The following is an 18,836-nucleotide window of genomic DNA, read 5'->3' on the forward strand; positions in this document are numbered from 1 at the left end:
AGTTAATGAATGTGAAGGTCTTTTTTATTAAGGCTTTTCTTGTTATGATTAGTATTGAAAAACAAATACAAAACAAATACTCTGTGCCAAACCAGAAAATATTATTATTCTTGTAAAAAAGCAACAAAACATGACTTGCCATTAAACATGCTGCACATTGCCATTATTCAACAACGAAACATAAACATGGGTTGGCATGACATTGGCATAAGTGGAAATAATGTATTTGTGTGAGTAATGCATTGTGTGTGTGTGTGTGTGTGTGTGTGTGTGTGTGTGTATATATATATATATATATATATATATATATATATATATATATATATATGCATGTATTTAACTTTGGTAGTTAGAGCAGTGACTCCTCAGGGAGACAATCTGTAGATACAAGCTGCACATGTATTCATGCCAACACCCCCTTTTTTTTTTTTTCTCATTTCTATTTTGTCTCTTCTCTTTTCAGGTACGGCGATATGGTTCCTAAGACAATAGCAGGAAAGATATTTGGCTCAATCTGCTCTCTGAGTGGCGTTCTTGTGATCGCTCTGCCTGTTCCTGTTATTGTCTCCAACTTCAGCCGCATTTACCACCAGAACCAAAGAGCGGACAAGCGCCGGGCACAGAAGATGCAGGTCAGTGCTGCTCTCCCTTTCCTCTGGCTAGTGTCCACATGCTATCAGGCTTCCTGGCACTCAGAGAGTCATGGCAGCCACATAATGCACTTCTTGTGATCAGGCAGCAGGTGTGAGGGAGATGGCCTTGTTTGGGCCTGGTGTAGTCAAAAGCTTTACGCACTGAACTGTAAAAAACAGTTAAATGTTCATGTAGGAATTTTCTGAATGTCTGAATGTTCATGTTGCACCAAATATAGAGCAGATGTTTTTATTTCAATTGAGCAGAATACACACACACATATATACTGTATATATCTGTGTGTGTGTGTGTGTGTGTGTGTGTGTGTGTGTGTGTGTGTGTGTGTGTGTGTGTATGTGTGTGTGTGTGTGTGTGTGTGACTACAGCTCTACTTTAACACCTGTTAAACTAAGCAAGAGGTTTCTATAGGTAAATAAACTGCACCTAAAATCATTTACATGCTACATATTTATCTGGAACAATATATTTTTGCCAGTGAGAGAGATTCTAGGGTCTTAGCTGGCCATTTAAATTGGTTCAATTGGTTCATGGAAAGAGAACATGTCCTTCAGTTTATTTCAGTTTATAAAGACTGCACTAGGCAGTGGAGATGGCGACAGAGCTGTCAAAGCTTTCAAAATATGAATGAATATAGGCAGGAATAAGGTGAAAAAAATCCTTTCATGGTCTACAATTAATAATTATTGTAATCATTAATGTGTATTATTTGACAGTTTTATACTGAAATTTGAGAAACTGCAACATACTCTTCATAAACGGTGTTTTACTTTGGTTTAAATAGAATTCCTGCTATTTGGTTAGTTATATTGAGGGATGAGACGTATATTTGCAGATTTGTTATATTTGCAAATGCGGAAAACTTTCTTTTGAAGAAAAAGAAAAAAAACTTTATTCCTGTAAGATACATTGACCAAGCAAACCTTGTGCTAGAATGTTTTTATATTGTATTTATACATTAAATATATACAAGATCATTACCGATTTGCTTCAAAAGTACAGTAGAGTAATAAAAACATAAAATCAAGCAATCAGTAGTTATTATTGATTGAGAATGCGGTACAGATCAATGTCTTGAAATTACAGATGTGTCAAATATTTTTTAACAGGGTAGTTTGTCTCAAATGGAAAACATTTTATTTGATTACATTTTGGATCAAGAAGCAGTGAATCCTCTGTTCTACATCTGAGCTCCTCTGCTTCGCATTTCTGTTTTTAAAGATCTCATTAGATGGTGGCGACGTGACAGAGTCGAGGTCATTACGCTAACAGCGACAGAGCCTTTTTAGTAGCCATTAGGCGACAGCAGGTCGCTGAAGCATCCGCTAATGAGGTTAAGAAAGGAGATTTGATTAGTACCACCCATCTTCCCAAAACACACAGGCCAATCAGCGGCGTCCTGAATTACAATGAGGCCCTTTAAACCAGCTAATCAGTGTATATCACTGTGTTCTGTATCCTGGGTTCTCATGAGTCAGGAACCCTGATCCAACAAGACCAAAGGTTACTGTGAGTCTTACGTTGCCATGTTGAGTGAAACCTCCCCTGTGGTTACCATGGAGACTGTAACAGGGGTTGATACAAGTCTGGACTGAACAGAGGAGGTTCAGACTTGTGTTTTATCCAGTTAATTCTTTGTGACTTTTGAAACGGTCCATCCATCATAATGCAAACTGTTGCGTCTAAATACGATTTGGTTTTTTTTGTTTGTTTTTTTTAGAATTTGTAAGGCAGCATACACGCAAAATATATGCTGCGGTTCAAAAGGCTTCTTGTGGTTCAGAGGAAAAGATCAGAAGCTACTGATCTAATGGTTTGTCTAACAGCCTTATAGAAGCAACTTATCTTGTCATAAAAAGCATGACATTTTGTGTGTGTGTGTGTGTGTGTGTGTGTGTGTGTGTGTGTGTGTGTGTGTGTGTGCTCACTAAACCTCGGTTGTTGGCATGACAGATGTTTTGCTTAATCCAGATGAAGATGGTTAATAACACAGTGTGTTCCCTTGTCTCTGGAGTGTGATAAATAAGAGTATTAGCTCTGCCATTTCCTTGTGCGTCTCTCCACATGCTGCTCCACAATGACACACACCAGACCACCAGCCGTCATGTTAAACAAACACTCTGTGGGGGAACTCGTTCAGTGACAGCACAGAGGCCCACAGCAAAATCCATGCTTCCATCCAAGTCGTCCTTCTCTGCCTCAATTCTCCTCTCTCAAGTGTTTATTATTGCTTAATTAAGTGTGATCTAATTGCCTGTAAAATCACCATGGGCCTGTCTCCCTCATTTCCCACTCTCATGTGCAGTCTAATGATTGAGTCAGTTTGACTGTAGATTAGTTTGATGATAGACAGCGTCGTATGACGAATGAAGAAGGAGCTGAAAGGTTGTGCAGAGTACAGGAAGTAGAGGTGTAACATAACTTCAGAGGTCACAGCAGTAGAGAATGTATATGATGATAATTTTGCTGGTAGTCTGATAATATGTCAAAAATGTAGATACCTTAAGGCTGATTGGTGGAAATGCATATTACATTAAGGGTTTTCATATTACTCTGCTGTGAGTAACACATCATGGATGCGTGCAGTATTTTAAATTTTAAGTCACCCAAGAGAGAATTTCATATTTCATTTATTTCACTGACTGTATGATATACATTTTACATTACGGGTTCTTCATAGAGCATAGTTATACTGTAGGTTTTTTTTATATTCATCCTGCATGTACATAACTTTCTGCTGTAATTCATCTGTAACAGTGTATACATCCTCAGCAATAATGCAGTAGTTCAGTTCTACAGGTATTTGAAATAAAACATTAACTTGGGACTGCAATGCTGCAGCAAGTATAACGATAACATATTTAACACTAATCATTTGTTAAAACATTTTCAAAATATCATATGAACACCAGATAAAAACAATGAAGAATATAGTACATGTAAAGATCTTCTAAAAGGTTCTTGTTGTTCAAGGTGCAAAACATTTACAGAAATGATCTAATATCCCATTATGCCTTAATAATAAGTCTTTAATGTGAGGAAGTTTTGCAAAATTAGAAACTGACACTATTTCTTGAACACACTAGATCATAATTCCCTGACTGACAAATTCATTTGTTAATATATGTTGAGTAAATGAAACAATCTGCCTCTTTTATTCTAAATATACTTTTACAAAATGTATTACACTAAAAATCTGTTTCTTTCAATCACTCATAATGCATCACTGCAGGAGATGTTTATTGAAGTGTAATCAGCTGTAGTTTAGAGAAGACCAAATGATCTTTTTGTCAGTTGTCTCCTCATCATAAAAAGATAGATTTCTCCTTACCAGTGGCAGAGACACTTCAGAAGTGTCTAGAACATTATTTATATCTCAGTTTGCATTACTAATTAATATTAGGGGGTCATTAAGTAATGAAAAATAGCTCATGCAACCCTGTGAAATAAAGGTCATATTTTGACCTTGACATCACTGGTCTCCCTTGCCACCACTTACATTACAGTTAGTTACAATCCGATGCTTTCAACAAACTGTTGGTATTGAAGCACTATTACTGTACTTCAAAATTTTCTTCTACCTTGAGTGTGAATAGTTGCGTTGCTGTTGACTACAGAGCCACAGAGCACAGAGTGCTAAAGTAAACTTCTTGTTGTGTGTTGTGCATGTTAACGAGGCCGTTCTAAATGTCTGTTATGCTGTGTTAGTGTGCGTCTCTGCATTGCGCATTGCTTGTTTGTGATGCTGTATTAAACAAATGACTGATGCTGCATTAGTGCTTAACGACGTGTTAATGTTCCCACTGCAGACCAGATGCTTCATTAGCTGACCTCAGATCAGGTTTGTAATGTGCATCAGGAGATTCTGCAGATGGATAGATTTGAACAGCGCTCTGATAAAGCTTATTAGGTGTATTTGTCTGTATATACACACTTAGGAAAAAGGACCCTTCACTGCTTCTTTGGAGGGTTTACAGAAAACTGACAAAAAGGGTTTTTACCTATAACTCTTACTGACAGAGACAATTATATTTGAAGAACCAATGAAGAACTTGTCGACCTGTTTCTGATTCAAATTTTTTTTTTGTATTACATCCACACTTGTAAATTCCCTGAGTGTTTCAGCCTTAACTAATAACAGTGAGAGCCATTTTCCCAGCCCTCTGCGTTAACCTTCAGTTCAGGAACATCTGTGCTTACTGTCGATGAGGGAGACGGGAGGGCGGCACGCGCTTTCTACAAATAGCTCTCCCAGATGTAGTCGACTGGCTGAGCGCTCATGTGCTGCCTTGTTTGTTCCTGCTGTCAGTTTCAGCAGACGACCTTGTAACATCTCACCTGTCTTCCAAACCATACTGCGCAATATACTGCACATGCTAATACTTCATATGAGCACTCTATCAGGAAATGTCATGTGTAAAAAAAGAATTTGAACTTATTAGGTCTTTTTTTTTATTAACAAAAAGAAAAGCAGACAAAAATAAAATCATGTCAGTATGCTTCAAAAGTCCAAAAGGTAAAGAATCTGTTCTAGTCTGTTACTCGTTTTTGTAATTGCTCCTAAATGGGCTCATTTGAGAAGCAACATAATCCTTTTATAACTATGGAAAGTGAAGTTGGACCAGCTCAGTAGTTTTAAATGTATAATTTACCAAGCGTAAATGCAGGAAATCATAGAGCAGTGGGATCTTTCTCTCTCTCTCTGTATCTGTCTGTGTGTGTGTGTGTGTGTGTGTGTGTGTGTGTGTGTGTGTGTGTGTGTGTGTGTGTGTGTGTGTGTATAAAATGTTAACATAATGTATGTGGGTGTTTTGGCTCTTCCATTACATAGGCTTGTGCCCAGTTTGAAATACATCTGACACTATAATATTAAATACTTACACTGTATGTTATACTTTAGTCTAATGCTTAGTCTGGATGATCTCCCACAGTTATCCTTAAGATGTAGCCTTCTCAAAACAGCTCAAGAGTAAAACTGAGCTTCCTGTGAATTTTCCCCAGTCTCACGGGAAAAAAAACAACAACTTTAAAATGCTTTGTTGGTTATTATGAGTTGATATAATACCACCTGAGACATGTACAGAATAGCTGCTGCTGAGATCAGAAAGGCTGTCCTGTACACTTCTCAGTATATTTAAGACTCTTTGCATTTTTCCCTTATATGACTATATATAGAAATGCTAGACTGGAGCTACACGAGGTCACATTTTGAATCACAGTTTTATTCCTCATGTCATTTCAGGTAGTTTCTTCTTGCCACTGTCACCTTTCTCTTGCTCATTAGTATCGGTCTCTACACCCAGGTTTATGCAAATCTGCTTTATAACAATGTCTGCTGTTAGATAGTGCTTTTCAAAATGACACTGATTTGATGTGAAGTAGTTACAGGGAAGCAACGTAATACTGATACAATTACGATTATAAAAAAAAATATATATATATATATATATATATATATATATATATATATATATATATATATATATATATACTGTATATATGGGGGGGGTCATTGAGCCAATATGCATACATACATAAGTAACAAAACATATTGTACACCAGCAAGTCTACTTTGACCTTGATCAGGAAAAAAGCACTTTCTGAGGATGAATTAATAAACATGATATATGGACTTGGTGGCTGCAATAGAGGTCCTGATGTTTGTGGCGCTCCAACTATATTAGTACACATACCCTAAATGTCACAGATGACATTTGTCGTATTTTTTCCCAGCACTTTTTAGAATTTTCATTGTGAGTATTGGAGAAGGATTCTTTAGTTTTGAGAAATGTCAATCCTAAAGTTAATACTAATTTAGCAATCATTTTATGATTTATATGTGTTTTAACTGTTAAATAGCATTAATCTACTTTCGAGTTTATTTGACATGTGCACAAACAGTCAGGAACGATAATACATTACAATTCCTGTTGTGGGGTTCAGGTTCCTTACAGCTGTGTAATAAAATATGCATCAGTTGATTAGGGGGAAAGGGAAAAGAAATATTCTTTTCACAAATAGAAGGTTAAAAGGTATTTACAAATGCAATATATGCACAAAATATGCAGAATATATTTGGTAGCATTCTGTATTTTATGTCTAGTGAGGGAGTTCAAATGCTAAATGTATATATGCATTTGCTCTAGTACCTTATGATTGAAGGTACTAATAGTTTGCAGAGGGACGTGATATTGTATGTGATATATGTTGGCAGCACCCCTCAACGAAACTCCCACACAAGCCTGTTTTCTGTAAACTAGTGAAGTCTTACTGCTATTATCTGTCTAATTCTCTGTGTTTCATCTTAAATCTGAAGTGCCATAGAGCACTGAAGAGAAATGACAGCTGGTTGATAAGCAAAACCTATGAAGTGGCCTTCACTCTAATGAAGCATACATCAAAGGGGCGAGAGGCCACTTTAAATTCCACCCACTAGTTTTGGAGCTCCGAGTAGCTCATGTGGATAATAAGCGCAGCTACTCCAGTGCTGTTGTGTACTTCACTGCTGTACAGGAAACAGTTCAGGGTTCCAAGAAGAGTTTTAGCCAGCCAACTGACAGCTTTTTGATGGCACTTCAGTTCCTGTTTGCTCGTAGACAGCCCCATCGTTAATATATTCCCACCTAACAGTCTCACAGAACCACAAGTCTAACCCCCTACTGCCCTTAAAAAGTAGTTCAGTCTAGATGACTTAGTGGAAAAGTCTAAGCGAAAAGATCTGAAAAATACACTAAAAGCCAGAAAGAGTTTGTCTCTCCTCTTCACCACTCCATCATTATAAGAAAGAGACACAAACAGAAAGTCAGGGATGGAGATGGAAACAGAGAAGGAGAACGGCTCCTCCTGTCAAATCATCTCCCCAGTGTTGTGCATCACTGATGAGTTTGAAAGACAGGTCTGTGCCACAGATTAGCCCCTCGTTGCCCTTATTTCTGACTCATCCATCAACAGTTCACACCTTCCATAACAATAGACTGGCAGCTGGGGTTTTGTGCATCCACACACTATTAGCTGAAATAGTGAGAAAGTAAGAAGGGAAGAAACCTGTGCCCTCACAATATTGACTGGAAAGAAAAATTGGCTTTTGTTTTTGTTTTCTCACAGGGGACTGTGCACATCTGGAGGCTTTTAATACCAATTTAGCAGAACCTAAAAACAGGCATCCATTTATTACACTGCTAAAACATTTGTGGAAATTTTGGAATGAAATAATTTTCTTTCTATAGCGATTTCTATGCAAATGACTGCAGCACCCTTTAAAAAAATAGCATTTACCACATTTGTTTATCTTTACTGCATTAATATGTAAACGCTAATTTAAAAGTAATCTGCTTATCTGCTGGAAACTGCAGATGTCAAACATTTTAATGAGATTCTTCTAATGGATGTTTATACCACAGAGCTGTATAAAGTTCTGACACTGACACACTAGCTGGAAAACTAATATTTCTGAATAAATATGTACTTAATATACTCAGAGATTTTCTTTCCTCATAGATACATATACTCTTAGCTAATTTATGTATATATTAAAATCGGAGGAGCTGCCAACTATTCCTTGGAGTTTAAGGGAGTTTTTTACACAGGCATTTTAGTCTGAAAGAGAGCCTGGTTTGCTTGTGATGAAGTATAATAAATTCAAACGCACCAGGGTTTTAGAGCATCAAGTAAGTCTGAAACCAGACCAATGCTATTAGGGAAACAAACAATCGTACTTCTATTCAGACTGCGTAAAACATCCCCAGTGTGTAAACCTAAACCTAAAAAGATCAACATGGCTGACACTAGATTCAACAAGTAAACCAGACACATGCAATCAGTTAGCATAAACCACCTTTATTTGGTTCAATCTGGTGGTTGGGTTATGGTCATCATATGATTTTAAACAAACAATCAACAAACTGTTTTGATGATTTTCAAAGACTTCATGTGGTTTGTCGACTAAGATAATCTGTACTGTAAGTACACTTGTGTTTTCTCAGCTGCCAGGGAATTGACAGCATAAAACAAACGTTTGCTTCGAGCTCTTTATTCATTCCATCTTTCTGTGTCAGTTTTGATGATAGTCTGTTTAAATGCCTTGACAAAAAATTCAGAGCTTTAGTGCTAGACCAAATTCGCATTTTCACTCTACACCGATTCACACATTTCTTTTTTGTATTTTACGTTTTTCCATTAAACTTCTGCTAGGTTTAAGGTTCCGACTGCTGTGTAATGTACCATAGAAAAGCTTGTATAAGCATCTCCAAATGATACCCGCTGTGAAAATGAGCTTGTTCGGTTGTTCCTCATGTCCAATGCAACACATCTGATCCCCAAGCACGCAGAAGCAATATGTCTCTGGCCTGCTGCTGAACGGCTTCATGCTGGCTCATGATGGTCTCCGGATTTCTTTGATCAATCACAACATCTTATATCCTGTTGCAGTCATTCTCTCTTTCATTTTCTTTCTTTTTTTCTACCAGTAGTGGAAATTTGTTCAGCAGATTTATTTTATTCTTCATTAGAAACACAAACATGCTCTGAAGCATGTATGAGAACGGTTTGACTGTAGGAGAACGCTACTAACATCCCACAAATGTCTGTGGGTGTGTGAATGTGTGTTTGACTCATTGAGAACTTTCACACTCTGCACACTCTGCAGTGGACTCACCACCTGACCCCTGACAGAGAATCGTTTCGCACCTCTAGAGATGAAGGTGATGTGAGGAAATGAGGAAAACTTACACTAACATCAGGAAGGAAGAAAACACAAGCTATTGGAAAAGGAGGGTTAAAAATGTTGCTTTTACTGTAATTAGTTAATTGTAGAAATGTATTGAATAAATTGAATACTTGTCAGAAAGCAACCACAGTTTTGATCACATCAAAACATTTCTCATCGTGACTCTTTTATTATATAGTACCCAACAAATAGAAGAAAAAACATAATCAAAGTGAAACATTGTTATGAATGATCTGACTAGCAGAGTCTGTATAAATTCAAATAAAATTGTGATGTGTGTGTGTGTGTGTGTGTGTGTGTGTGTGTGTGTGTGTGTGTGTTTAACACAAATAATTATTCTTTTATAATCAGCGGTGGGCAAAGAACATCATGTACTTATATAATGGTACAACACTTTTTTATGTCAAGCTTCAGTTAAAATGCAAAAGTTCTTGCTTTTGAATGTACACTATTTGGACAAAAGTATTGGGACACACGATTTTTCCAGCCATACATGGTTTTTCCCTAAACTATTACCACGAATCTGGAGGCACGCAAAGGAGATGATGCCTATGGATGAATTTCTTTTTAACCTTCTACTTGAACTACGAGACCAAACCTGTTCCAGCATGACTATGCCCCTGTGCACATAGCAAGCACCATAAAGGTATGGTTTACATGGGTTGGATTGGAAGATCTTGAGTGGCCGTCTATAGAGCTCTGACCTCAACCCTAATGAACACCTTTGGGATAAATTGGAACACTGACTGCACCCTAGGCCTCCTCACTCTCCAAAACATAGTGGAAGATCTTCCCAGAACAGTGGGGGTTATTATAATAGCAAATTGGGAATAAATGTGGAATTGGATGTTCAAACAGCATATACAAGGCTTACTACTGATGAATGAAAAGTATATATATGAATCATATATGGACTTTGGTGTCCTAGTTTTCTGGGTATCCTACCTTTTAAAGGAGAGAATGTGGGGTTACAGTTGTGGTCCTTTGGCAGGTTATCATTTAACACAATTTATGTATTTACTTCATAGTAGCAGGGAACGGCATGTATTTCTGAAATTTCCTCACAGTGGTTTTATTCTGTTTCTTGACATTAGTAGATTAGTAGTACATTATTTGATTTATTTTCCTGTTTCTTTGAAGCATTAAAAAACCTTGGATGTCACCATTGCGATTACTATTACAATGTCACCGGCTGCTTATTGCTCTTTTTTAAACTTTGTTTGTACTCATCAATCACTGTCACCAGATTTTATGTTAATGTGTTAGCGTTAATGTCGCATTTATAAAATTTAATGGAACATGAAGGAATTATTTATAAGCTACAGTGTGTAGAAGAAAGACAATTGTACTGTATAATGTACTGTATATTTTAATAGACATTTTGCTCTGTTGAGATAACAACCCCTGAAGTGCCTGATATCAGACTCTAACCGACTAATCTAATCTAATCTTCTTGTCTGTTAGACTGCACTTTTGAGGTTTTTTCTGTCCCTCATTTTGCACCTTTCCTATATAGACACACTTCTTGGGTGTTATCATATTTATATTGAATGTGTGTGATCTTACCTATTCATGCAACGTGTGAGTGTGTGTGTGTGTGTGTGTGTGTGTGTGTGTGTGTGTGTGTGTGTGTGTGTGTGTGTGTGTCCTACTACATAGCACTAGATTAAGACTTTGAAGATTTAATACCTGTGCATTCCTCTGATAAGCTGTCTGAGCAAGACACACACTCTTGCTTACTAAAAAGATGTTAATGTTGGTGGTTTGACAGGAACACAAATCAGTGGTGTTATGATTTACAATTCTATTAAGGCTTTCAATATTCAGATAAAGACTGAGTATAAACAGTCTTGGAGAGCAGCCTGTTTATATCCCCTTCAAAAATACTTGTTCACTTCATTCCAGTCACTAAAGAATAATGTTTCTACACCCTAATGTACTATAATTTATTATGTGTTTAATGAGTTTTGAAAAACTTTCCCTTACACACTTCTGTGCTCATCTAAAGATCATCTCTCCGCGTTTCACATTAATGCTTGTGGAAATCAGAAACACTGTTAATGGTCCAATTCTGCTATATGATGAAGTGACTATACTGTATATTAAAGCCAGAATTTCTGAAGTTCATATGCAACTTAAGAATATGAAAAGTGTCTCCCAGTGAACTACCTTGAGTGAGGAGTCCTGATGCTTGATTTCTTGTGTCGCTGCAGAAAGCTCGATTGGCCAGAATGCGAATCTCTAAGACGGGCAGCTCGAACATGATCCTGCACAACAAACGGAATGGCATGCTCAACCAAGCCCTGGAGCTAACGGTAGAAACACACAAGCACACATCAATCTGTGATTCTGTCTATGAAATGCTTTCTGATCCAAGACAGCGAGATGGATGGATAGACTGACGATAGATGCATGAATGCATGAGTGACTCTTAAGCGTAGAAAACCCTTTAAGGATTGTGGATGAAAGAGGAAAAAACTACAAGCAATCTTTCCTTTTGTGTGTGCGTGTGTGTGTGTGTGTGTGTGTGTGTAATGTAAACCTGTCAGCATGTAAAACATGAAAAGGAGAAAGAACTATACACACAGACACACACACACCATAGGAACAGAAATCATACATAGTGTATACACAGCTTGCAGCATGTTCTTACTCACGAATGAACAGAGAGAGCAAGAGAGATGGAAAGACAGTGAGAAAGAGAGCAAAGCTGGTGTTGGGCACCTCATTAAAAGTGAAGACTTTCTGCTTGCTTCTGATATTGAAAACAGTATGACCCATGCACTGTCTATACAATACTCCACTTTTTTTTTTGCCATTTTAGGTGAGATGTGCAGGAGCAGAAAGTGTCATTAAAAAAACACATGCTCTGTTTTCATCCTTCTATCTCTCTCTTTCTTTTGTCCCACCTTATCTCTTCCACACTCTCTATCCCTTTTTCCTCTCAGCATTAGGCTTTTTTTTGTGGTGTTTTAATCAAAGGCTAAAGAAGCCAATCCCCACAATCAGACACAGACAATAGAGGCAGAAATAATGAAGGACCTTTGCCTTTTTTTATCAAACATCCTCCTATATTGCACTTTCATTTCTATTTTCTGCCCCTTTGACTCACTCACTCTGATACTGCCCAACAGAAAAATAGGGATTTTAGGATTTTGGGGAGAAGTCAGTGGCATCTCCTACAACACAATACTGCCCAGCACAATAATAGGGATTTCAGGGTATTGAGTAGACGCTGCTGGCATCTCCTACAACACAATGTGTGTGATTATTCCTGCTGTTCTTGACACTGCTAGAGCTAAGCAGCCTCAGGGCACTGTGCCCACACAGACCTGTGGGTAGCATTGCCACTCTGCTTAGATCAGCCTGTCCTGCCTGAAGCATTATAAGGGCTGATTTATACTTTTGTAAAGATGCACTTCAGTATGTTGGTGTCAAAATGCACCGGACGTGTGCAGCTAACAGTGGCTCATAGATTAGGCACTTCCAAATGTTTAGTCATACAATGTGTATATGCAATGCTGTGTGTCAAGTAAACGCTGAGAGATTGAGCAGGGGAGAATTTCCATAATACAGAAACACTTTACCCAAAAGGACGCACAGAAATGAATGCAGTTGATGGGTTGGGTGTAGTTCTGTTCCCATGTGCACTCTAACCACTCCTACTCTCTCACATATATTCTCTAAACATGCCCACCTACTCTCACAGATGCACTAACCATTTCCACTGACTCCTGGAAATGCTCTGCCCACTCCCATCCAATCCTGCCCTCTAAGCATCCCACTTTTCTTTTCTCTTTTTTCTCTTTTTCCCACTCCTACAAACATTCTAAACACTCCCACCCAATTATGCAAATATACGCAACCCCCCTCATGATCTGACAATTTCCAGACACATGCAAATATTCTGATCACTCCCAGCCATTACTAAAAAAAAAGTCTAACCACTCCCATTGATAACCTGACCACTCCCACCCACTCCTACACATAACCCCCACATGCAAAATAAAAAAATGAAACCACTCCCTCTGACTCTTGCTGTGTTCTAAAACCAAACCCACACACTCCTACAAATGATCTCATCCTTCTCACCCACTCCTGCAAAGTCTTGACCACTCTCATCCACTCTTGCAAATACTCTAAGCACTCCCTCCCATTCCTGCAAATGCTCTGACAACTCCCACCCAATCCTGAAAATATTCCCTCTCACACCCACGCTTTGCCAATTTACACAGATACTCTTTTGTGGAAAGTAAGAGATTCTGGTGATTTATTTTTTACTGAGCATTGTTAAAAATATGTTCTCACTTTTTGTCTTACAAACTTTGCTTTTGAACACCCACCCCACACCCACATGACAGTAAAAACATCTTGCACCTGCAACGGTTTTGTTGTGTCCTATAGGTTGCTGATACCTCTACTGTAACCGCTATAAGATCATTCTCTCTATCTCTGTCTATTCCTCTCTCGCTTGCTTTTTCTACCTACTCACAGCTCACTGACTCACCGCTATTATTTTGGTTCTCTCTTCAAGCCAAGATGACTTAGCACTGAAGAAAAAGTGTAAGCCTGTGTGTGTTTGTGTGTGTGTGTGTGTGTGTGTGTGTGTGTGTGTGTGTGTGTGTGTGTTTATTCGAGTCTAAGCTCACACCTTATGCACTAACTGAGGTTTGTATTGTCGGTGTGGCATTACAGAGAGCTCTGGTGTTCTTGGGAGGCCTAATGAACTGCACTGGCTCAGTGGAGCGTTAATGTCAAACAGTGGTGTAATTTTAGCAGAGCTTGCCAAAGGCTGTGTGTGTGGGTGTGTGTGTTCGTGTGTGTGTGTGTGTGTGTGTGTGTGGAAATTGGCGCGCTGTTCCATGACCTGTTTGCTTTGAACTGTGTCACTTATGCCGCAACCTCTGTGTTACATAACACTGTTCCTGGAAGGAGTGTTTTCTAAAGCAGTAAACCTTTCTTCCCATGTTTTTATCTCCCTCTGTCACCTCTGAACTACAGCACCTACCTTACAAGATGAAACTGTCACATGAGGTACTGCGACATACATTCAATCTCTGTCTCTCTCTGTCTAACACACTGTTAATGAAACTGTGTATGTAATCACTGATCAGGCATAACTTTAGGGCAATTAATCAGGCATAACTTCATGGCCACCAGCCTAATATTGTGTTGTGTGAGCTACAGTTGCTCGTCTGTTGGAAACCCTTTGGTTTCACATGGACCAGCCTTTACTCCCCACGTGCATCAATGAGCCTTGGCTGCCCATGACCCTGTCGCCGGTTCACCACTGTTCCTTCCTTGGAACACTTTTGATAGATACTGAACACTGTATACTGGGACCCCACAAGAGCTGCAGTTTTGGAGATGCTCTGACCCAGTCTTCTAGACATCACAATTTGGCCCTTGTCAAACTCACATAAATCCTTACACTTGCCTGTTTTTCCTGCTTCGAATACCTCGACTTTAAGGACAAAATGTTAACTTGCTGCCTAATATATACCTTCCACTAACAGTTGCTATGATAAAGAGATAATCATTGATATTCCTTTCACCTGTCGTAATGTTATAATGTCATAATGTTATGCCTGGTTTGTGTATGTATAAATCAATCTTGGTTTTATGTGTATATGTTCGATATTTCTGAGGGACATTTAAAAACACAGCAACATTGTAATTTTTTTTATATGACGTACTGAGCATTTTCTTAGTTTTCCTCAATTGAAGTCTGTTTTTTTTGTATAATTTCAAATTACACATAACTGTCTGTATTTTATACCAGCCTTTATTCATAGCTGACGGATCCTAAAATGACAGGCTATTGCAAGAAAATTCTCGCCTCATTTTGCATTTATAACCTATTTTTAGAAAGTCAAAATGACTCTCAGTATATCAAAAATGATATGCCTTCAATTGAAAACAATTATTTCACGTGCAGCAGTTGACAGATAGGATTGTCAAAGTCACTCTTGCATCAATTAATCATTATCTGAATTGAAATAAATGCTAATTTATTCGGTTAGTTTTGATCTGTTGGATACATTTCCATGATTAGCATATGCCAATAAAACTTTTACAAATCGAATATATTAGTTTTAATACAAATCAAAAATATTGACCGTTTCTTTGGGGCACATAATTAAAAAAATCAAACTAAATCACCTTTAAAATCCCCTTAGGCATACTAGCCACTTATTTACCTTGTGTGATCTTTTGTAGAAAGCCCAGGAGGCATGGCTAACAAGATAAATATGACACAGGCAAAAAAAAAATTTATTTTGATCGAAAAGAATTTTCGCCAGAAATCAGCAGTGAAGGCTGACACACATATACAAATTCTTTTTCCATAAAGGGCATCATATTTGTGTACATCTGGGTGTTTTGTTTTGCTTTTTTTTTTACAGCAATGCTCCACAGGCGAAGGGCAACACCACAATAAGACGGCATCAATAATAGAGAGCCAACACCACCACCTGCTGCACTGCCTGGAGAAAACCACGGTCAGACACACAACCACATTTCTACACATACACACAAACCCACACTGCTTAACATTTTAGCTTGTATGGATGGAGACATTTTTTTCTTCATATAAATATAATATAATGCATTGCTTTGAGCTGTTAAAACCCGTCAAGAGAACAACTGACAAGCTTAAGATGGTGCTACTGCTCAGAAGAGGTTTGTGAGAGAATCTGCAAAGCAAATACATTTTACACAAATACACAAATTCATTCCACCTTTACATTTTAATACAACAGGCTTAGCCTAAAACAGGGTTTAGGTTAATCAGATGCTATTTGCTTACAAATTGTCCTGTAAATCAGTGGTCCCCGACCCCTGGAAAATTTGGAAAATTACCGGATTATCTCCGCCACATCTGTCTATGACTGACTCTTGATGCATGTCATGATGCCTCGGTCACATGTCGTACCTACATCCTCTACCTTCTTAAAGGAGCTGCTCTGGCCGCTAACACATAATACATTAGCGCTAAATTAAAACCCCCAAGCTAGCAAAATGGACAAAAAACAACACAATGGATTCACGTTCATTATTATATTTAGAAAATACCGGTCGTTTAATTTAATTTTGTTTTATATATATCCGCCACACCTTGATGCCGTTAAAATATTGTCTGACATTAATCCGGTCCGTGCCCCAGAAAAGGTTGGGGACCGCCGCTGTAAATGACATAAAAGTAGCCAGTAAAATGTCAGAACCAGGGCTGTGATATTCACATTTTGAGGCCAGGCTTGCTTCTATGTTTTAGATCATCTGTAGTAATTAAACTAATTTCTTGGTTATAGGGAAGTCAAAGTCGACCACTCCTCTTGATGCTAAATCACCACTCAGAGATAATTGGTCTAACCCAGGGGTGTAATGTTTTCCCTACCACCCATACAACTACATACTGATCAGCTAATTACTTACAAAGTCCTTAATGAATTCAGCCAGATGTGTTGAGACCAAGGTGAGGCAGGGAGTAAACATTCACCGCTCTCCCTTAATGCAGTTCTCTGTCCTAAAGATACATTTATATGAATTAATATGATTCTTAAAACTATCTGCTGCCTGTAAATGTAATGATAATTACATGGAAAATATAAATCAACCCTAACTCTACTATAAATCATTAAAAATGTTGTTTCGAAGCAGCTATGAGAGATGCTATAAAAAAAAAAACTAGCCACATCTACTGTGTAGCAACGCTGCAAATAACAGTTTTTCCGAATTGTCATAAAAATTTGGTAAATGCTACAGGTATAGAGACAAGTTTAGAAACTACAAACTGCACCTTTCCCTATCTCTAATCTACGACCATCTGTCTCTGTTTATAGAACCATGAGTTTTTGGACGAGCAATTGTTTGAGCAGAGTTATGTGGAAAGCGGCCTGCAGCGTTTCCCATCGCAGAGCTCTTCCCTTGGCAGCGAGGAGGGTATCATAGGGTCCTGCTGTTCCCGACGAGCCAAGAAAAGCACTCAGCCTGCTAATGCAGAGCAATCACATCCTCTCACACATCCACATATACATTCACATGCTCATAACCTGCAGGAACTCAGCGCCATACACATCCAGTGTGGACAACAGCAGCCTCTCACCACTAGGTAATGTACACAAGCATGCATTCAGTATTATTAAAGCTTATCATATTCAGTATCATTGTCTCTCGTGTTATTTATTACTTGATATGGTTTGGTTTTACATGGTGATCTCGTGTAATACAGGAAATACTGTTAGTTAAAGGAATATTAATGTAAATCTTTAGCAGAAAAGTTTTTAGCATCTGTTTGTATTTACAGTAGTGATAGGTCGTTCATAAATGATTCCAAATCTTGCAGTATTGTTAGAAAACACTACACAACGCAAAAGATCAGGGTTTTTTTTTTCATCCGAATCTTGACATGATTGTTACGATAATTATGGGAGTTGTGTGACAAAAGAACTAAAGACACAGACCAGAAGATATGAGAGGTGAGCTACTCAGAGGCGATTCTAGGATTTTTTTAATGGGGTGGCACAGTGGTGGAACAGGAACCAGGCAGGGGGGGCCATGAACCAGTCAGGGGGGCCCAAGAACCAGTCAGGGGGCCCATGGGAAAAGACTTAAGTGGCATGACATAAAAATGGCGCTACACAAGTGCCTGGACAACACATCTCTCCTTTAATAAATAAAAAACCTTGAACAGACAATAGTTGTTCTCAACTGTACTGCATCTACCAGTCTCTAACACGGTTTCTTCTTTCCATTTTTTCCACAAAATTCTGTCTAAAAATAAACAAACCGCTAACTTAATCATCAATATTACACAAATAATATATTTAATAGCCATATTTTCATCTGATTAAAGACAAATATTTAGCGTTTACCACATTACTGCAGACTATTTGGGAAAATGACTGTGTCTTTAATCTTTGAAACAACAGGAAGAAACGAAACATCAATGATTTCTATTTTAAGTGGTGCATCGCGGCTGAATAAAACAACTAAGCACAAACTCTAAAGAGCTTTCAGCTTTCAAAATACTGTACATTAACGTATTTCAATAGAGAGAGAGAGAGAGAGAGAGAGAGAGAGAGAGAGAGCAAAAGTAATCACATTTATGTGTGATTAACTTAATTACACATTTTTATCTGTTTCAAATCTGCCTTAAATAAATACTTTTCAAGTTATTAATACTCTAATCAACATGGACATGGACAAATATAAATGCTTTATGCAAATGTATGTTTATTGTTAGTGAAACCAAACTCAACATAATGCATGAAAACAAAATAATCTTGTAAATGTTTTATGTTTTAATTACATAAATCATCAGGACACCAAACAGGACATTTGCTTTGTTTCCACACGGATGGTTAATGAGGTGATAATGGAGAAAGTGTAACTTTCATACGGATTACAATGAGAGAATATTTGTTTTCGATGTTTCGAGCTGTCTATTTACATATGTATT

At 37.9% G+C, this 18,836-nt stretch overlaps 1 protein-coding gene across 3 annotated transcripts in view; it reads left to right on the top strand.

Moving 5' to 3' along the window:
• The window catches only part of kcnd3 (potassium voltage-gated channel, Shal-related subfamily, member 3), a 140,526-nt gene that overhangs the window by 113,972 nt on the left and 7,718 nt on the right, over nt 1-18,836 (top strand). For all 3 annotated transcript variants that reach the window (XM_046871504.1, XM_046871502.1, XM_046871503.1), the window contains exons 3-7: nt 464-632; nt 11,590-11,691; nt 14,378-14,410; nt 15,781-15,876; nt 17,218-17,486. In XM_046871504.1, the coding sequence (XP_046727460.1) occupies nt 464-632; nt 11,590-11,691; nt 14,378-14,410; nt 15,781-15,876; nt 17,218-17,486 (669 nt within the window). The remainder of the gene's footprint in view (nt 1-463; nt 633-11,589; nt 11,692-14,377; nt 14,411-15,780; nt 15,877-17,217; nt 17,487-18,836) is intronic.

The sequence above is a fragment of the Silurus meridionalis genome, chromosome 17, assembly GCF_014805685.1.
Source record: "Silurus meridionalis isolate SWU-2019-XX chromosome 17, ASM1480568v1, whole genome shotgun sequence".
Taxonomy (NCBI): domain Eukaryota; kingdom Metazoa; phylum Chordata; class Actinopteri; order Siluriformes; family Siluridae; genus Silurus; species Silurus meridionalis.